Raw genomic sequence first — 17,139 nt, forward strand, 5'->3', positions numbered from 1 at the left:
TTGGATTGTGTTAGGATAAACATGCTAAATTCTGAAACTGTAGTAATTTGGGAAAGAAAAACTAACATTTTTTCTTTGTTTTTCAATTATACAGCAGATATAATTTCTACAGTAGAATTTAATCATTCTGGAGAATTACTAGCAACAGGAGATAAAGGTGGTAGAGTTGTCATCTTTCAACAGGAGCAGGAGGTAAGTGTTTAAAGTTTAATATCTAAATTTCAGTTTGTTCTTGGGGCTAGAACTTGTGTTGCACTGAAGTATTTCATCAGAGGATGACTTTTTCCCCCCTCTTTTAAGAAGTATCTGTTTATCAAGCAGAATGCCCAACGGATAGATAGCTCTGTTTCTCTTAGCTTTGTGTGTTTGTGTGTATGTGTGTGGTTTTGATTAAAAAACTCAGCACTTTAATTGTTAGAAGATTTGGTTAGAGAAAGGAATGGGAAGTGGTGGAATTAATCCAAGATTTTAATTGGTTTTGAAGCCTTGGCCCCCTTTTTTTTTTCTTCTTAAAACTCCATAAAGCAAAATTGCTTTGATCTCTTCTCAATGCCTAGTTAGCTTTGTGTACTTGGGGGTGGGAGGCTAGTTTAAAGAAAAAACTGCTCAGTTATTTTGACATCAATTCATACTAATATTGTTACTGTAGTTTAAATAAAGTAGTTTTAAATGATAATTGCATGTATACCCATATAATGTAATTTATAAACCCAGTACCCATTTAAAATGGAGTTGATTTTAAAACTGTTTCCTTTTCTCTTTGAAGAAAGGAATTTCTCATTGCAGACTCTTGAGATTAAAGTGAGGTTTTGTTTTGGGTATAGCTTAGGCACACTTCTAAATCTAATTGACAAGATTTCTCACTAAAATCTTATGCTAAACAAAATTTGTCACACTAGAGATTTTCCCTTGCTCTCTTCCTCCATTTGTAGATCAAAGTTAAACCTTATTTAAAATCATTTACTTTGAAACATTCTGTTCCTGTCTATATATCCAAAAAGAGTTAAAGTAATGCATAAATTGCAAGGTTTTACAAATAGATGTCTAAATCATAACAGAGAGTTAGGTTTTAAAGGATTGTGAAGTTCCTTAAATAAGCAAAGAATCTAGTAATAATACTACTACTTTGCACTTCTATAGCGCCTTTGACCTGAGGATCTCAAAGTGCTTTACAAACACTAATGAATTAATCCTCACAACACCCCAGTGAGGTAGGTAATTTAATTTTAAAAGAAATGATTAATAGTGTCTGATTAGAAGATGCACAAGCCCTAAATATGTCTCCTTTTATTATTTTTTTGGTTGGAAGACAATATGAAAAGACTCAGGCTTTTCTTGACAAAGACTGTTCTTGTGGGAAGTGGGGGGGCAAAATCAGTTTTCTGTTCCTGTTTTCAAGCTACTAAAATCATGACCATAGGAAAATACTTAGAGTTGAAATGGAAGCTTACAGATCATTACAGTTTCCCTTTCTTTACAAATGAGAAAGTCAGGATATTAAGAGATCGCTTGATTAGTGGCAGAACTACCAACTAGAACCCAAAACTTTTGACTTATCTTTTCAATATTCTTCAGTGCCTTTTATGTTAAATAACCAAATATGGATGTTAATTTTGTTATTCAGAAATTAGCTGGCATTCCCATAGGCATTCTCTGCCCTTGAGTGGTTTTGTTTTGTTTTGTTTTACTGGAAGTTAATGACTGTCTACACTTTGCTTTTGTTTTAAAGAAAGGTGTTTGGAGCTTTCTATAAATGTACTCAGAGTAATAGTTGAAGCCTGTTAGTAATACCTTAAATTGGAATAAAAGGTCTACAATGGAGTTACTGAAACTACTTGAACATTTTAGTTGTATTCGGAAACAAGACCAAAAATTTGAAGTAAGGATTTCTTTTGTGAAATTCTACTGAAGATTCTAAAGTGCTAATATTTAAAATACATAAGGGTATGTGTTTTATGTATTTTGGCCCTTTTGAGAAGGGCCACTGGTATCTATCATTCTTAACTGCATTTAAGAATTTAAGACCAATTCATTATCTAGAACCTCAGATTAGTGGTGTGTCTGTCATCTAAGAATTGCTTAGTTGTAAGTATCATTTTTTAAAAAGTGATAGGTTAAATAACATGATGTGGAGATCCCTGGATGGCTCAGTGGTCTAGCGCCGCCTTCTGCCGAGGGCCTCATCCTGGGCCCTGGAGACCCGGGATCGAGTTCCACATCGGGCTCCATGCATGGAGCCTGCTTCTCCCTCTGCCTGTGTCTCTGCCTCTCTCTCTCTCTCTCTCTCTGTGTCTCTTATGAATAAATAAATAAAATCTTTTTATAAATAAGTAAATAAAATAAATAAGATGTAGTAATTGGTTTCCTCCTTTGAAATTTGATCTTGTTAATATTAATTTGGCGCTTGTTACCTAATTTATTTTCCACATTTTTAAGCCATATCTTAGACTGGATCTTCTAGTATGGGGCTGTCTTCAGGATAGTCAATTTCTATGTCACTGTTTATATGCTTACATCTAGAGGCACCTTTTATATTAGTACCTAATATATTTAGATTAGTTTTATGAATCCACACCTATTATATCTGTAAAACTGTTATAGTTTGAAAAGTGGAAGAGAACTTAAAAGATGGTCTTTTCCTAATTTTTAGATAATCACAGGAAAGGTTTATATCAGAAAGTTACATTCCTTAGTTTAATAGCAGAACTCTGGAATTAGAATTTCAATCTCTAAATTTCAGTCCACCTTCTAACAATCACAGCTATTATGCATACATTTCAGGGCACACTGGTGCTTATCCATGGAACATTTCTTCGTCTCTGATAATGATGCTAGCTGTGTTTGCAAAACACAGTGACGTTTGCATTATTGTAGCTTTATCTTCTCATCCATTGGCTGGGTTCCTTGCTAAACTTCACTTAACTAGCACTTTGAACTGATGACACCTTTAACTCCTCTTTCTGTCTCACTGTGTTACTCTTTGAATGTGGCAGATCCCCTTCTTGTCATCCTGTTGAGTACCTCTTGCTGCTTGTCCCTTTGTTCCCGTCAAAGAAACTGAGTAGTCATTTAGAGGGTCCTCATTCAGTTCCAATATATTTCAGTTTGTTGATCCTGTAACATTTTTTGCTGTCGTTTAAAAATATTTTTATGACTAATATGTTCTTACAGTTTTCTATTGGATAGAATCTCTTGATAGAAGCAGATCATGTAGGGAAATTGAGGCACAAGGATCAGATGATTTCCATGAGGTATCCCACCTGTCCTGCTTTGATATCCAATCTAATTTTTATAGCATGTCCTAAAATAAGTGAACAGTCTTACTGATTTATTTTCATAGACAAAGTAAATGATAGGATCTATTCTTTTTGATAATGAAAATATTAATACAGGTTTTCTTGGGAGATTCCAAAGAACTGTTAGAATAGGTGTGGTGTGTTTGGTGTTCTGTATTTTTTTGAGGGATCTTTGTTTTATGGGTGCTCAAATTAGTTCATCAGCAGTTGTTGAAATAGTTGTTTTCCTAACAACCTTGGTTTGCTCAGACCTTCAGTTTTCTCTGAGGCTTTCTGATGTACATGGTAAGTTAAAATGTGTGGGGGATGATGATTTTTTTTTCAAAGGGATAATTAAGGAGAAAGTGAGAAGGAAGATTGGTCCTTTTTTCATTTCTTCCTAGATTATTACATGGCCTTTGTTTTCTGTTTTCTAGGTGTGCTGGTAACTTTCTAGGATTTTTCTTTTTCTTGTTCTCTCTCTCTCTCTCTCTCTCTTTGTTCTTATGTGGTATTCCTAAAATCCCTTAACAAGATAGAGAAGAAACCAGAAATCACGGTTATCACGAAAGATAAGTGGGGCTTTAATATGATTGTATTTTCTTTTAAACTTATTTAGAAAGACTAGAATGGGGCTCAAAAGCAACAAGATGTTAACAGAATTTCTACCATCTATACAAAGGAGTTGATTTAGTTTGATGTTTAAGTGAAGAAATAGAACCCACTCGTTGTAGGGTGATGTGGCAGCATTCACTTAACATGGTATTTACTGGTGCACCAATCAAAATAGCAAATTTAGAAATGTCAGCGGGGAATGGTCAAAGGAACCAAGACTGTGTAGTAGCCAGAAGGGATGATATTAGAGTTCTGCTATTTAGAGATTTGTGTGAGAAGAAACGATTAGTTTCTTTTGTATATGGAAATGTGTGCACAGGAGTTGGATGCCTGTCTGTCCAAAATATTAGGGAAAGAATACATGAGAAGTTCAAGAAAATACCACTGTGGTATCTTCCAAATCAGCTACCAGGCTTTCCCGGTCTTCCTTTTTCATTCACTCTTTGATCTAAGTTTGTGTTTTTCAGATTGTAAAATGTTAGAACCACATGGGAACATGTATTTCAAATGCAGATTCCTAGACTCTATCTTTGAACCACTAAATTAGAATATCTGGAAGCCTGAGATTCCACTTTTACTTTTTTCTTTTTTTTTTTTAAGATTTTATTTATTTATTTATTCATGAAAGAAAGAGGCAGAGACACAGGCAGAGGGAGAAGCAGGCTCCATGCAGGAAGCTCCAGGATCATGCCCTGAGCCAAAGGCCAAAGGCAGATGCTCAACTGCTGAGCCACCCAGGCGTCCCTTTTTTTTTTTGTAAGTCCTTTGAGGACTTCACCTGGTAGAAGAAAATGTAAAATTGAAATTGTCTGCATTCCAGTACCAGAATAATGATAAAAGCTCCAAAATACAGCTGCAAGTTTATGTTACCTAAAAATACATTTAAAGTTTTCCCAAGGGGGACACCTGGGTAGTGCCTGCCTTTGGCTCAGGTTGTGGTCCTGGGGTCCTGGGATCAAGTCCCACATCAGGCTCCCCATGGAGAGCCTGCTTCTCCCTTTGCCTATGTCTCTCCCTCTCTCTGTGTCTCTTATGAATAAATAAAATCTTTAAAACAAAATAAAGGTTTCCCAAGATAGATCAAATGATACATACAGAAAAATGCACAGAATCACAAGTGTATAGTTCTGTCAGTTTTCACCAAACATACAGACTTGTGTAACTCTTCCCCGGATCAAGAAATTGGATATGCTACTGGTACTTCAGAAGCTTTCTCTGTCCTTTCTGTCAGTACTATGCTCTACCAAAGCTAACTGTGATGAATTTGTTTTGCCTGTGTTGAACTTTATATGTATATGGTCCATTCATAGAAATTAAGTGCTAATTTTGTAAAGATTTTATTTATTTATTCATGAGAGATATGAAGAGAAAGAGAGGTACAGACACAGGGAGAGGAAGAAGCAGGTTCCGTGGAGGGAGTCTGATGCGGAACTTGATCCTGGGTCTCCAGGATCACACCCCAGGCTGAAGGTAGCGCTAAACCGCTGAGCCACCAGGGCTGCCCCTAAGTGCTAAAATTTATAGGGTTTTTCAAGAGTTCTCAACCTTTGGTGTCATGGATTTCTTCAGCAGCCTAGTTGGTACATAAAATTAGAAGGCACCTTTATTGAAAAATATTTTTCAATGTTAAACACTTATTGAGTAATATGTTTTGTTTTGTTTTTTTTTGTGGACAGCAGCTGGGTGTGATTTTAAAGCATGTCATTTCTATAGTGACAAAGTCATAGATGATGCTAATATGGCGGTTTATTGTCTCTATCCATAATTGAAAGGAATACTGAATTTCAGCCAGACATTAGTCAGAAAAACCTCCACTACATCCAAGTTCACAAAATCTCTGGGTTCTATGCATCAATAGGTAGTATGTGGACCTCAAATTAACAACCCCTGGCAATGCAGTCTCCTTTTACCAATATAGAGACTAGGGGCCCAGACAATAGGTTTACTCATCCAAAGTCGTACAGTTAATCTTCACAGCAAAACAGTGAAGATGTATGCACACTTGCTATTGTGTCTCAATTTATTACCAATTTATAAATGAATTGAGATCAGAGAAGTAACTTTTCTAAGATCCCACTAGTGAAGTGGGTAAAAGCTAATTCTGTATAAATTGGAATGAATACCCACACGCTGAATATTTTTTAACAAATGAAAAAAATCAGACTTCTCTAAGTAATGAGTCTAAGTGCTGTAAATCACGCAGGAAAATCATTTCTGTCACTTTATAGTAATGAAGAAAGTATTTGATTTTGACTTTTTAATAGTAGCCATTAATGAATGATGTTGTCTCCTATGGTAGGTTTAAGGAGAGAAAAGTTGGAAAGAGTTTTAGATTGAGAGCTTAAGTACCTGGAGTTCTAGTCCTCATTTCTGTTTGTTCGTGAATTCATGTGGTCACTTCTCTTTTTAAGATGTCTGTTGTACACATTTCTATCCAACCAGCTGTCATACACTTATCAACTACCTACTAACTTTTGAGGTTCAAGTTTATTTAGAATATATTTTTCAGAAGTTGATTATCATTTAAAGTACCTTTGTTGATTACTGATCATATCAGTATGAATGCCACTAAACAACTCTTAGACAAAGTAGGATTTCTTTAAATGTTATTTTTCTTAACACTAGATTAGATCTTAAGTAACTGGATATAAGGTTATGAACATTCTTAAGTCTTATATTGGCCAAATCTCTTTGAGTAAATTTTACCAATTTATACTTCAAAAATGTCTACATATAGATAAAAAATAAGATAACAAATTGGTGGTTGAAAAGGTATTGTTCACTGGGTTTTGACATATTAAAGTAACATTATTTTTTTACTTTACCTGTTGCCCAGAAATTTGACTTAACCATATTTCTTATATTGTACCCCCAATTCCAGCAACAAAAAGTAGATCCAAATCTATGAAACTAATAATACCCAGTAATTTTAGAATTTACTTTTGCTTCCCTTTGCCATCTTCTCCTCAACCTCACATACACAATACTACTTCGTTGTATTTTTCTTGTAAGTAATTTTTTCCCTCTAATTAAAAAGTCGCCATGTTCGTTGTAGACAAGTTAAAGGGGCAAAGAAAGTACATTTATCTCCACCAAAAAAAGACAAACACTTAATGGTGTGCATTAAAGTTTTGTCTTTCTAAAAGGAGGTTATAATATTTTTAGGATGGTATTTTTCCCCCCCTCACATATTGTATATAACGACCTTTCATGTTGTTAAAGATTGTAAATCATCATCTTTAATGATTATATGATATTCCATTACAGACATGTACTAAAGTTCATTTCATGTAGTCTCTTGGTAGATAAAACCCAGAGTGTTTATTTCTTGCTTTCTGTTCATTTTACATTTTCTGTCATAAAAGACGCTATAAAAACATTCTTGTAGTGGAATCTTTGAAGTACTTATTACTTCTTTAGAACTTTCTAGAAGTTAAGTAACTGGATATAAGGTCATGAACATTTTTAAGTCTTATATTGGCCAGATCTCTCTGAGTAAATTTTACCAATTTATACTTCAAAAATGTCTACATATAGATAAGAAATAAGATAACAAATTGGTGGTTGAAAGGTGTTGTTCACTGGGTTTTAGTTTTACCTAACCTCTTCATATTTGCAATTATTAAAATTATCTTCTTTATGCCCTGTTTTTTCTGATGGTGTATTTGTTAAATTGATTTGTATAGGTCACATGTTGTCAGAATACGTTTTTTCATGAGGCTGTGTTTTTCAGTTTTGTAGATTGGCTGCCTTTAAGTTTTGTTTACGTTGTTGATTTCCTGCCTGTATTATTTAGACATTTACTCATATTTCATTTGTTTCCATTTCATTATCTGTTTGAGATGTATTACCCTAATTAATATGATTTAGAAATCTTACCCTCCTTTACTTCTCCCACCCACTCCCAAATTGGCAGGCAGATTATTCTAACATATTTATTGCAAATCTTTTCACAATGATTGTTTTAAATGCATTTTTATCAGACAGAACATTTTTTATAGAGTTGTATCTAATCTTTACTATATTTTACTTTTTTAAAACCTAAAGATGTTGAAGTACTTCTCTTTCTCATTTTTCCCATATTGTAATTGAGTTGTAAATACAGGTTTTACACTTGATCTTAGCCAAAAGGCCGAGAAGCAATTCACACACACACACACACACACACACACACACACACACACACTTACATACATACATACAGGTTTTGAAATTTATTGATGTTGGTTTCTTTCTCAAATACCTCTTTATGGGGATCCCTGGGTGGCTCAGCGGTTTAGCGCCTGCCTTCAGCCCAGGATGTGATCCTGGAGTCCCTGGATCGAGTCCCCACATCAGGCCTCCTGCATGGAGCCTTGCTTCTCCCTCTGCCTGTGTCTCTGCCTCTCTCTCTCTCTCTCTCTGTCTGTCATGAATAGATAAATAAAATATTTTTAAAAAAATACCTCTTTATGTTCTTTTCAAAATAAATAACTTGGTCAGAATAAAGTGTGTTGCAGGTTTCCCTATTTGAGAAACTGACTTTAGATTCCTTGAATTCCATGGCATGGTATGTTTAGCTGTATCATCTTGTCTCTAAAAGGCATAATATGGATTGATGAGACTCGGTCCCTATCTGGAAGAAAAACTGATACTTGAACATTACTCATTTTCTCATTTAATTCTCAAAACTGCTCCGTCACACCAAAGGTAGAGACAATAAATTCTATTTAAAACATGAGGAAATTGAGGTCTGAGGATTATTTAATGAATCTGTGAGGTAAAAATAGATAAAATTAGTAGAATTATTATTTTTTAACCTAATGCCAAATGGGGTCCATCTGCTGAGTCTTGTATCAGAGAAATCAACTCCTTAAAGAGTCCCAAGTTGTCTAAAATGGATGTTTCTTGGTATAGTTGATACAGTACGCATTCAGCGAAGGGGCACAACTTACTATTGAGTGTAACTTAATAAGTTCCCACAAAATCTTGAAGTATTCCATCACCGTCATTGTGATCAGTTGAGAAAACACTTGAAATTTCTTTTTGTTTTCTGTTTATACCATTGATTGCGTTGTATTTTGCTTTACTATTGAAACTTTCTATAGTAAGTTTGCATCGATAGTGGTTTGTTATCAGATACGAATTGATTTTTTGTGTGTGTGCCATTTCTCTCATTGCCCCTGAATGGCCCTTTTTACAAGACTCTAATAAAACTCTTTAAAGTACCTTTAAATAGAAAACAAATGATTACCTGTTACAAATAAAGCATAGTGCAGTAATTTATATTTAGAATTAGGTGTTAATAGACTATCAAGTAACATTCTTTTCAGAGATTCTTTTTAATTCCTCATGATTCCCTTAATATGTTTATCATGGAAAATATGAAAACTATCATTTTCACAAAGAAAAGATAAACATACAAAATCTATCCCATCTCATGAGTCAAGACCAGTCTGTGTCTGTGCATGTTCTGGGGTTTTTGTTTTTATTTTGCACAATTAGAATCATGTTGAACATGTCAATCATTCTATAACTTTCAGCTTTTATATCTGTTGATGTTTACTCAGGTTAGTCTCATTCTCAGGGAAGTGAATGGTCTCTTCATTGCAACCATTGAATGGAAAGGAGTGCATATGTAGTTGGAAGAACACTCCAATCTGGTTTTATAACTTAGGTGGCAGAAGTTTAATAAATACGTAGCTTGTGGGAACTGCAGAAGACGGGTAGCAGAAAGCATTGTGCATAAATTAACATGATTGAGAAACATTGATCTGCCATTGGATGTAATAGACTCTGGTATTTCACAATTTACTTCATTTGATGGACATTGAGGCTTTTTATGCGTTAATTTGATACATCTTTGCATACATTGTTTTCTATTAGGTTATACTTTGAAGTGGAATTGTTGGGTATCTGTATTTTTTAACACTTTCAATATGTATTAACAAATTTGCCTCCAGAAAAGCTGTATAAATTTATACTTCTGCCAGTAGTATATGACTTTGTGCCTATTTCGAGGAACATTAGAACATTTTTATTCATCAGTTTAAGGACAAAACAGTATTCCTTAGTTTTGATTACTAATGATAATGAGCAGTTACATGTATATTTACTGATCATTTTTTATATAAATTGCCAGCTTTTGACCTTTGTCATCTTTCAGAGTAAAGTATTAGTATTTTTCCTAGTGATTGTTTTTTTTTAATATGGGTATTTTAGATGTTCCTTTTTTTTTTTTTTTTAAGATTTTATTTATTTATTCATGAGAGACACAGAGAGGCAGGTGGAGACACAGGCAGGGGGAGAAGCAGGCTCCATGCGGGAAGCCCAATGTGGGACTCGATCCCGTGTCTCCAGGATTACACCCTGGGCCAAAGGCAGACACTAAAGCACTGAGCCACCCAGGCATCCCTTTCCTAGTGATTTTTAAGGACCTTTTAAGACAGTAACTTGCTATCTTGAAGATAAAATTTTCTTGCCATTATATATATTTTTTGACCTTTAAATATTTTCTTAGTAGATACAAGCCTTTCTCTGTTCTTTGTTTTTGTATGTATGTATGTATGTATTTACTTATTTATTTATTTTAAAGATTTTATTTATTCATGAGAGACACAGAGAGAGAGAGAAGCAGAGACACAGGCAGAGGGAGGAGCAGGGTCCATGTAGGGAGCCCGAGGTGGGACTCGATCCCGGGACTCCAGGAGCAGGCACTCGACCGCTGAGCCACCCAGGGATCCCCTGTTTTTGTTTTTATACAAAAAAGTTCTCTTTCACTTCAAAATATATAGAAATTCATCATTGTATTTTTCTTTTGCTGCTATTACTTATTTTTAAGCATTTAATTGTTCCCTTTGGAATTTACTTTTATATATAAGAAATGAAGTTCCAGTTCCCTTGTCAAATGGTTGGTTCTAACACCACTGAATTTTACTATTATTTTATATTTTGTTTTAGTTTGTTTGAACCTGAGGGGGCAATTGAGTTCATGACATATCATAATAAGAACCTCTCTTTCAGTAAAAAAACCTGTGTTGCATAGGTGTGCAGGAAGGAGCAAATGCATTACACATAACATGCTCCCTTCACCTCTCCCTAACATGGATAATAATTTGAATGTGTTCTGTAATAAGTATTTTGTTTTTGTGCAGTTATTTAACTGTAGCAAAATATCATGTAACTTGGAATTTCTCAACAATCTCCAAGTATATAATACAATATTGCCAACCATATACTCAGTATTGTACAACATATTCCTAGGGACCCCCCCCCCCCCCCCCCCCCCCCCCCCCCGCATCCTGCAGAACTGAAACTCTGTAACCACCGAACAACTTCCTACCAGCCTCTGGAACCACCATTCTTGGTTTTTCTGTGAAGTTGGGATACTTTAAGATACCTCATAAGTGGGATCATAAAGTATTTGTCTTTTTCTGACTGGATTGTTTGACTTAACATTAACTCCTTATGGTTCCTGCATGAGTTCCTTTTTATGGCTGAATAATATTGGTGTGTGTTTGTATGTCACATTTTCTTTATTCATTTATCCGTCAGTGGACATTTAGTTTGCTTCCACAACATGGCTATTTTGAATAATCTCTTTTGAGATCTTGTTTTCAATTCTTTTGAATATATATCCAGAAGTAGCATAACTAGATCACAGGGTAGTTCTGTTTCAAGGAACCTCCATACTGTTTTCAAAGTGGCTGCACCTTTTATGTGCTATGTATATGTTTTTTTACAATTGATTGGAATAAACTCAAAAAAGCTACAAAACATTAATAGATTATCACATAGCAGACATGTAAAGTCAAGAAATAGATGGGCAGTCTGGGTGGCTCAGTGTCAGGTAAGCGTCTATCTTGTGATTTCAGCTAAGATCATGATTTCATGGGTCATGAGAAGCCCTGCATAGGGTTCCATACTCAGTGGGGAGTCTGCTTGAGATTTTCTCTCTCCCTCTGCCCTTCCACCCGCTTGCACCTGGCCCTCGCTCTCACTCATGCTTTCTCTCTCAAATAAATATATAAATCTTGAAATAAAAAATAGAAATAGAACTTCCCACCCTTCCACATAACCCTTCTTGTTCCCCTTCTAAGCCACTAATTTGTCCTTCCTCCCCTTATAAGCCTGTTTGTAAGCCTGTCTTCTAACACCTAGTTTGATCTTAACAGTTTTAGAACCTTTTTTTTTTCTTTTCTTTTTTTTTTTTTTTAGATTTTATGTATTCATGAGAGACAGAGGCAGAAACATAGGCAGAGGGAGAAGCAGGCTCAGAAGCAGGCTCCTCTTGGTGAGCTTGATGTAGGACTTGATCACAGGACCCAGGAACCTGAACCGAAGGCAGACACTCAACCACTGAGCCACCCCAGGTGCCCCTAGTTTTAGAACTTTTTATAAATAGAATCATTAAGTGTCATGTCTGGTCTTTTTGGTCAATATTGCATTTGCAGATATAATTTGCTCATGTTCTTTTGTATTACGTACCACAGTTTATCCATTATGTTGTAGATGGACACATTTTGGTTGTTTTCATTTGTGGCTATTAATGCAGGGTGCCTGGATGGCTCAGTCCGGGAAGCATCTGCTTTCAGCTCAAGTCATCATCCCAGGGTCCTGGGATTGAGCCCCCAAGTCAGGCTCTCTGTTAAGTGGGGAGCCTGCTTCTCTCTCTCCCTCTGCATCCTGCTCCCCCTGCTTGTGTTCTCTGTCAAATAAATAAATAAAAATCTTAAAAAAAAAAAAGAATAATGCAGCTGTGAACATTCTTGATTATATTTTTTGATGCACACAGTCATGCATAAAATCATGTCATTTGGTATAAGAGTAAAAAGTTCTGTCAATTTTATTTTCATGAACAATATATGAAAATTCTGACTGTTCAGTTACTTTGCCAGTGTTTAATATAAGAGTACAGTACAGTTTATCAATGATTTCCTTGAGCTTACTCCTTTTTTTTTTGCCTTGCATCAGAAATACTTATCTATCCCAAGGTCCCAGATGACATACATACATATGTGTTAGATTCTTTTAGATGTGTGCGTGTCTGGTATGGTAATCATTTGCTCCATGCATCCATTTAAATTTTGATTAAATAAATTTAAAGTTCATTTCTTCAGTCACTGTAGTCCCATTTCAGGTGCTCAGTAATGACATGTAGTTAGTGGCTACCATATTGGGCAGCATAGATAACAGACTCTTACCACCATTACAGAAAGCTGTCTTGGCCAGTGTTGTCCTAGAACCTGATTATTGAACATTCATGTTTGTATTTCTGATTCACGGGGAATCAATTTATAGGAGTGCTTTGAGGTAGGTAGTAGAGGTCAAGGTTCTTTTTTTTTTTTACATATGAATAGCAAATTGACCAAAGCCATTTAATGATAAGACTGTCCTGTCTCAGCAGTGCTCCTTTGTCATAATTCAGGGCTATTTCTGGGCCCTTTGTTCTGTTCAATTGGTTTATTTGTAAGTACTGTGTGAGTACCACAGTGTCTTATTACTCTGCTTTAAAACTTGGTCATGTATAGTATCCTTTATATATTTATGAATTTTATTTTTTGAGATGTGTAATTTGCATTTTTATGTACTGTGTCTTCAGTGCACATGAATGCTATATCTCACATCTCATTTTGTTTCCTGCTTTTTTTTTTTTTTTTAAACTAAGGGCTACGTTTTCAAGATCTTTTTTTGTCTTGCTATATGTACCTCTAACCCATTTCTCCTGATGTCTGCACTATACTCTTAATTGCCAGGTTAATTCCAACCTCTTTTACTGTACCAGCACAACCTTTTATTCTTTCTGGTCATTTAGAAAATCTTTACTGAATCCCTGTTATATGCCAGGCACTATTACATGTTTTGAAGATAAAGCTCTTTTAAGCTTTTGTATTTATGTTTAAATGCATATATATTTATTTGTATAAATAGATTGGTTAAGAAAGTAGGTCCTCTCTTAGTGAAAACAGACTACAGAAAAGGGAGTTGTAAACAGCCTTGCAAGTAAAACACAAATATGCAGCCTTTCTAGAATGTGTCAATTCTCCATGATTGTAGGGAAATTTTGAAACAAAAAAGCATTTTTAAGTTCATTCTTCTTTGACACAGTGTTGACAGGGAATTGCATTTCCTTTTCATATTTTGCTCACTGTACTTAGTTCATACTTGCTCGCTGTCATGATCATTGTAATAATAGAAACATCTCTCCCTGAGTTTTAGGCAAAATCTCAACCCACTTTTGGCTACGAGTCCAGCTCTCTGCAGTCCATGAAGTCAGTCTCCATTCATGCATCTTTTTTATGGTTTCTTCTCTTTGTTATTACTGCTGTCATCTCTGCTGCTGTTCTTTGTTCTTGTTGATTTGTTTTTAAAAATTCTTTCATTGTAATTTTAGTAGAGTTTAAGGTGTATGGATATTAATATACGAGTCCAGCCTGGCATCTCTAACTTTGTAGGCATAACATTCTTGTGTGGTGTATTTTTTTCCTCTGTTGAAAAGAAACATTGCTTCTTGAAATCCATTAAGACTGCTAATCTCTAATCACCTCTATGATTGTTTTTGCATTTAGACCATGTGGTTATTATTGAGTCTTTAGATTGTTTTTGCATTTAGACCATGTGGTAATTATTGAGTCTTTAGGGTGATGGGGTTGTTTTGTTCATTTGTTTTAGAGGGTGTGTTCCTATGTTTGTGTTTTTCTTACCATCTTTTATGTTGTGACCCATATAAACCCAGTTTTTGCATAAAGAACTGTATGTGTTTGCCTTTCGTTCTCTATATCGCTTACCTGAATCAAGCGGACCTACTTTTTTAAACTAAGGTTTTAGTAAAACCTTACACAAGTTACTTAAAGGTAGAAGTAGGTTTTAAATCTCTCTATACTTGTAGGACTTGATGTACACAGTGCTGTAGTTTCTTAAGCTCAAAAAACAGCATTCATATTAAAAATTGAATTGCTGTTAAGGGGTTTTTTTGAGAGTAGCACAACAGACCTTTAGAAACAGTAATTTTCGGTAAAGGATTTATTGAATTTCTTCTTATAGAGCAATAGTAGCATATACATATTTAATAGATTAGGTTATGTGATTTGGCATAAAACCGTGGTAAAGAGAGGCACCTGAGTGGCTCAATGGTTGAGCGTCTGCCTTTGGCTCAGGTCATGATCCCCAGGGTCCTGGGATCGAGTCCCACATTGAGCTCCCTACAGGGAGCCTGCTTCTCCCTATGCCTCTCTCTGTGTCTCTCATGAATAAATAAATAAATAAAATATTTAAAAAAAAAAGAAACTGTGGTAATGAGACTAGGGTTTTAATCCCCAGTGGGGATTATGTTTTTTGGTATGCCTTGCATTCTTAATATTGGCAAACTCAATAATAATTGATACTGCTATCAGAGGGTTCAAATATAACTGGAACCATGAATGACCAATCCAGATAATCAAGCTGCTGTATAAAAACAACCCAAAACAAGCTTTTAAGGTGATGATTCACTAAGGTTTTCTTTTATATGTAGAACAATAACTAATGAGCCATTCTTTTAATCAAGTAATCTTAAACATTTCATTTGCTAAATTGACTTTTACTTTTGAATAGTTGGCTATCAGTAATATCTTTCCTTTAAACTATTTTTCCATAAGTTCTTCTTTGAACTAGACTTTTAATGTTTTTGACGGAAAGATTTTTAATCATGTGATAATAGGTTAAAAGGTGAAATTCTCTCATGGTTATAATTCTCACTTTTGTGAAGATACTAGTGTTAACTGAAGAAGTTGACAAGTAGTTGCTTTAGCTAATAGTTTAAACTATATTCACTTACCCAGATACTAACTGAAATAAATCATCAGTGTGTGCTAGGCTCATAAGGCTAACTTAAGGAGAGGAAGCAATTGTTGATGGGTTTGTGGGGTGAGATTTGCTGGGTAATGCTTTATGTGAACTTAATGAGTCACAGAGCTCTGTAACTGTGGTCTTGGGGGAAGCTGGGGTCAGATGATACTATTACATTGATGGAGTTCTTAAAGAAGAGTTTTTCAGCAGTGACATGACCTAGAGACAGGCATGAGAAAGGAAGAGGAGGAAGACAATACATCCAATAAATAACTGATTGATGGTTGACCCTACAGTGGACAGAGAAAGAAAGTGTGCCGCAGCCAGCTGTTTTCTAACAAGCTTTTATTTATTCTTTCCTTTTAATTTTTTATTTTAATCTTCCCTTTTTAAAAAGGTGAGCTCCCTCATTAAGGGTGCTTAGATTTTTTTTTTTACTAGTAGTCCTCTACTATTTATTATATAATGATAAATTAGTAATCAGATTGATCAATATTTTAATGTCATTTTCCTATTGAATTGGGCTCAGGCTTTTTATTAAGCTTTTCCCTTTTTTGTGAGGAGCTGTTTTATTTATTCCTAAAGGCCTTAAATATTTAAAAAAAAAAAAAACACTATAGTTGTATTTAAGATGCAGGTAATTAATTAACCAGAATTTGCAAGGTCTGTTGGAATTGATTGCATGTTTATGTTTCGAAATATTTCTCAACAATGGTCCAAATATTTTTGTTTCCATTTTAGAACAAAATCCAGTCTCATAGCAGAGGAGAATATAATGTTTACAGCACCTTTCAGAGCCATGAACCAGAGTTTGACTACTTGAAAAGTTTAGAAATAGAAGAAAAGATCAACAAAATTAGGTGGTTACCCCAGAAAAATGCTGCTCAGTTTTTATTGTCTACCAATGGTAAGTGTTAAATGTTTATTTATATGCCTTTTATATATATGTGTGTACATATATCCTGTACAATGCTTAACTTTTACAAAGAGGAATAGATGTTCAGAAAGTTCTACAAATAGACACTTGGAAATAGACGTCTTCCCTATACATGATGTGTAAATTCTTCTTTGTCTTCCCTTTTTTCTTTTAGTTTTTAAATTCTATGAAAAAGATCTCAGGTGTCCATATTCTTTTGGTATATACACACTCTGTAGTGAAAAAAAGGACTTTACCACTGGATTTTAGATCAGGTACCATTTGTGCTACATCTTGGTTTAGTTGCCTTTGGCACATTGTAACAAAAGTCAAATTTTCCTCATCAGCAAACTGATGATGGTAATAATGTAATAGTATTGTTATGGGTAGTAAATGTGATATATGATGATGATGATGATGATGATGATGATGATAAATACCCCAAGCAGATGTGTTGGGACATACATAATTCATGTATTGGGATATTTGTTCTTAGTAATTTTGGCAGTTCACTTCTTACAGGATAAA

General features: G+C 34.8%; 1 protein-coding gene across 2 annotated transcripts in view; it reads left to right on the forward strand.

Annotated features, from left to right (window-relative positions):
• PPP2R2A (protein phosphatase 2 regulatory subunit Balpha) overlaps positions 1-17,139 on the forward strand; it is an 86,852-nt gene that overhangs the window by 53,329 nt on the left and 16,384 nt on the right. For both annotated transcript variants that reach the window (XM_026007902.2, XM_072719508.1), the window contains 2 exons: positions 95-192; positions 16,437-16,602. In XM_026007902.2, coding sequence (XP_025863687.1) covers positions 95-192; positions 16,437-16,602 — 264 coding nt within the window. The remainder of the gene's footprint in view (positions 1-94; positions 193-16,436; positions 16,603-17,139) is intronic.

Source organism: Vulpes vulpes, chromosome 9 (genome assembly GCF_048418805.1).
Source record: "Vulpes vulpes isolate BD-2025 chromosome 9, VulVul3, whole genome shotgun sequence".
Lineage (NCBI taxonomy): Eukaryota > Metazoa > Chordata > Mammalia > Carnivora > Canidae > Vulpes > Vulpes vulpes.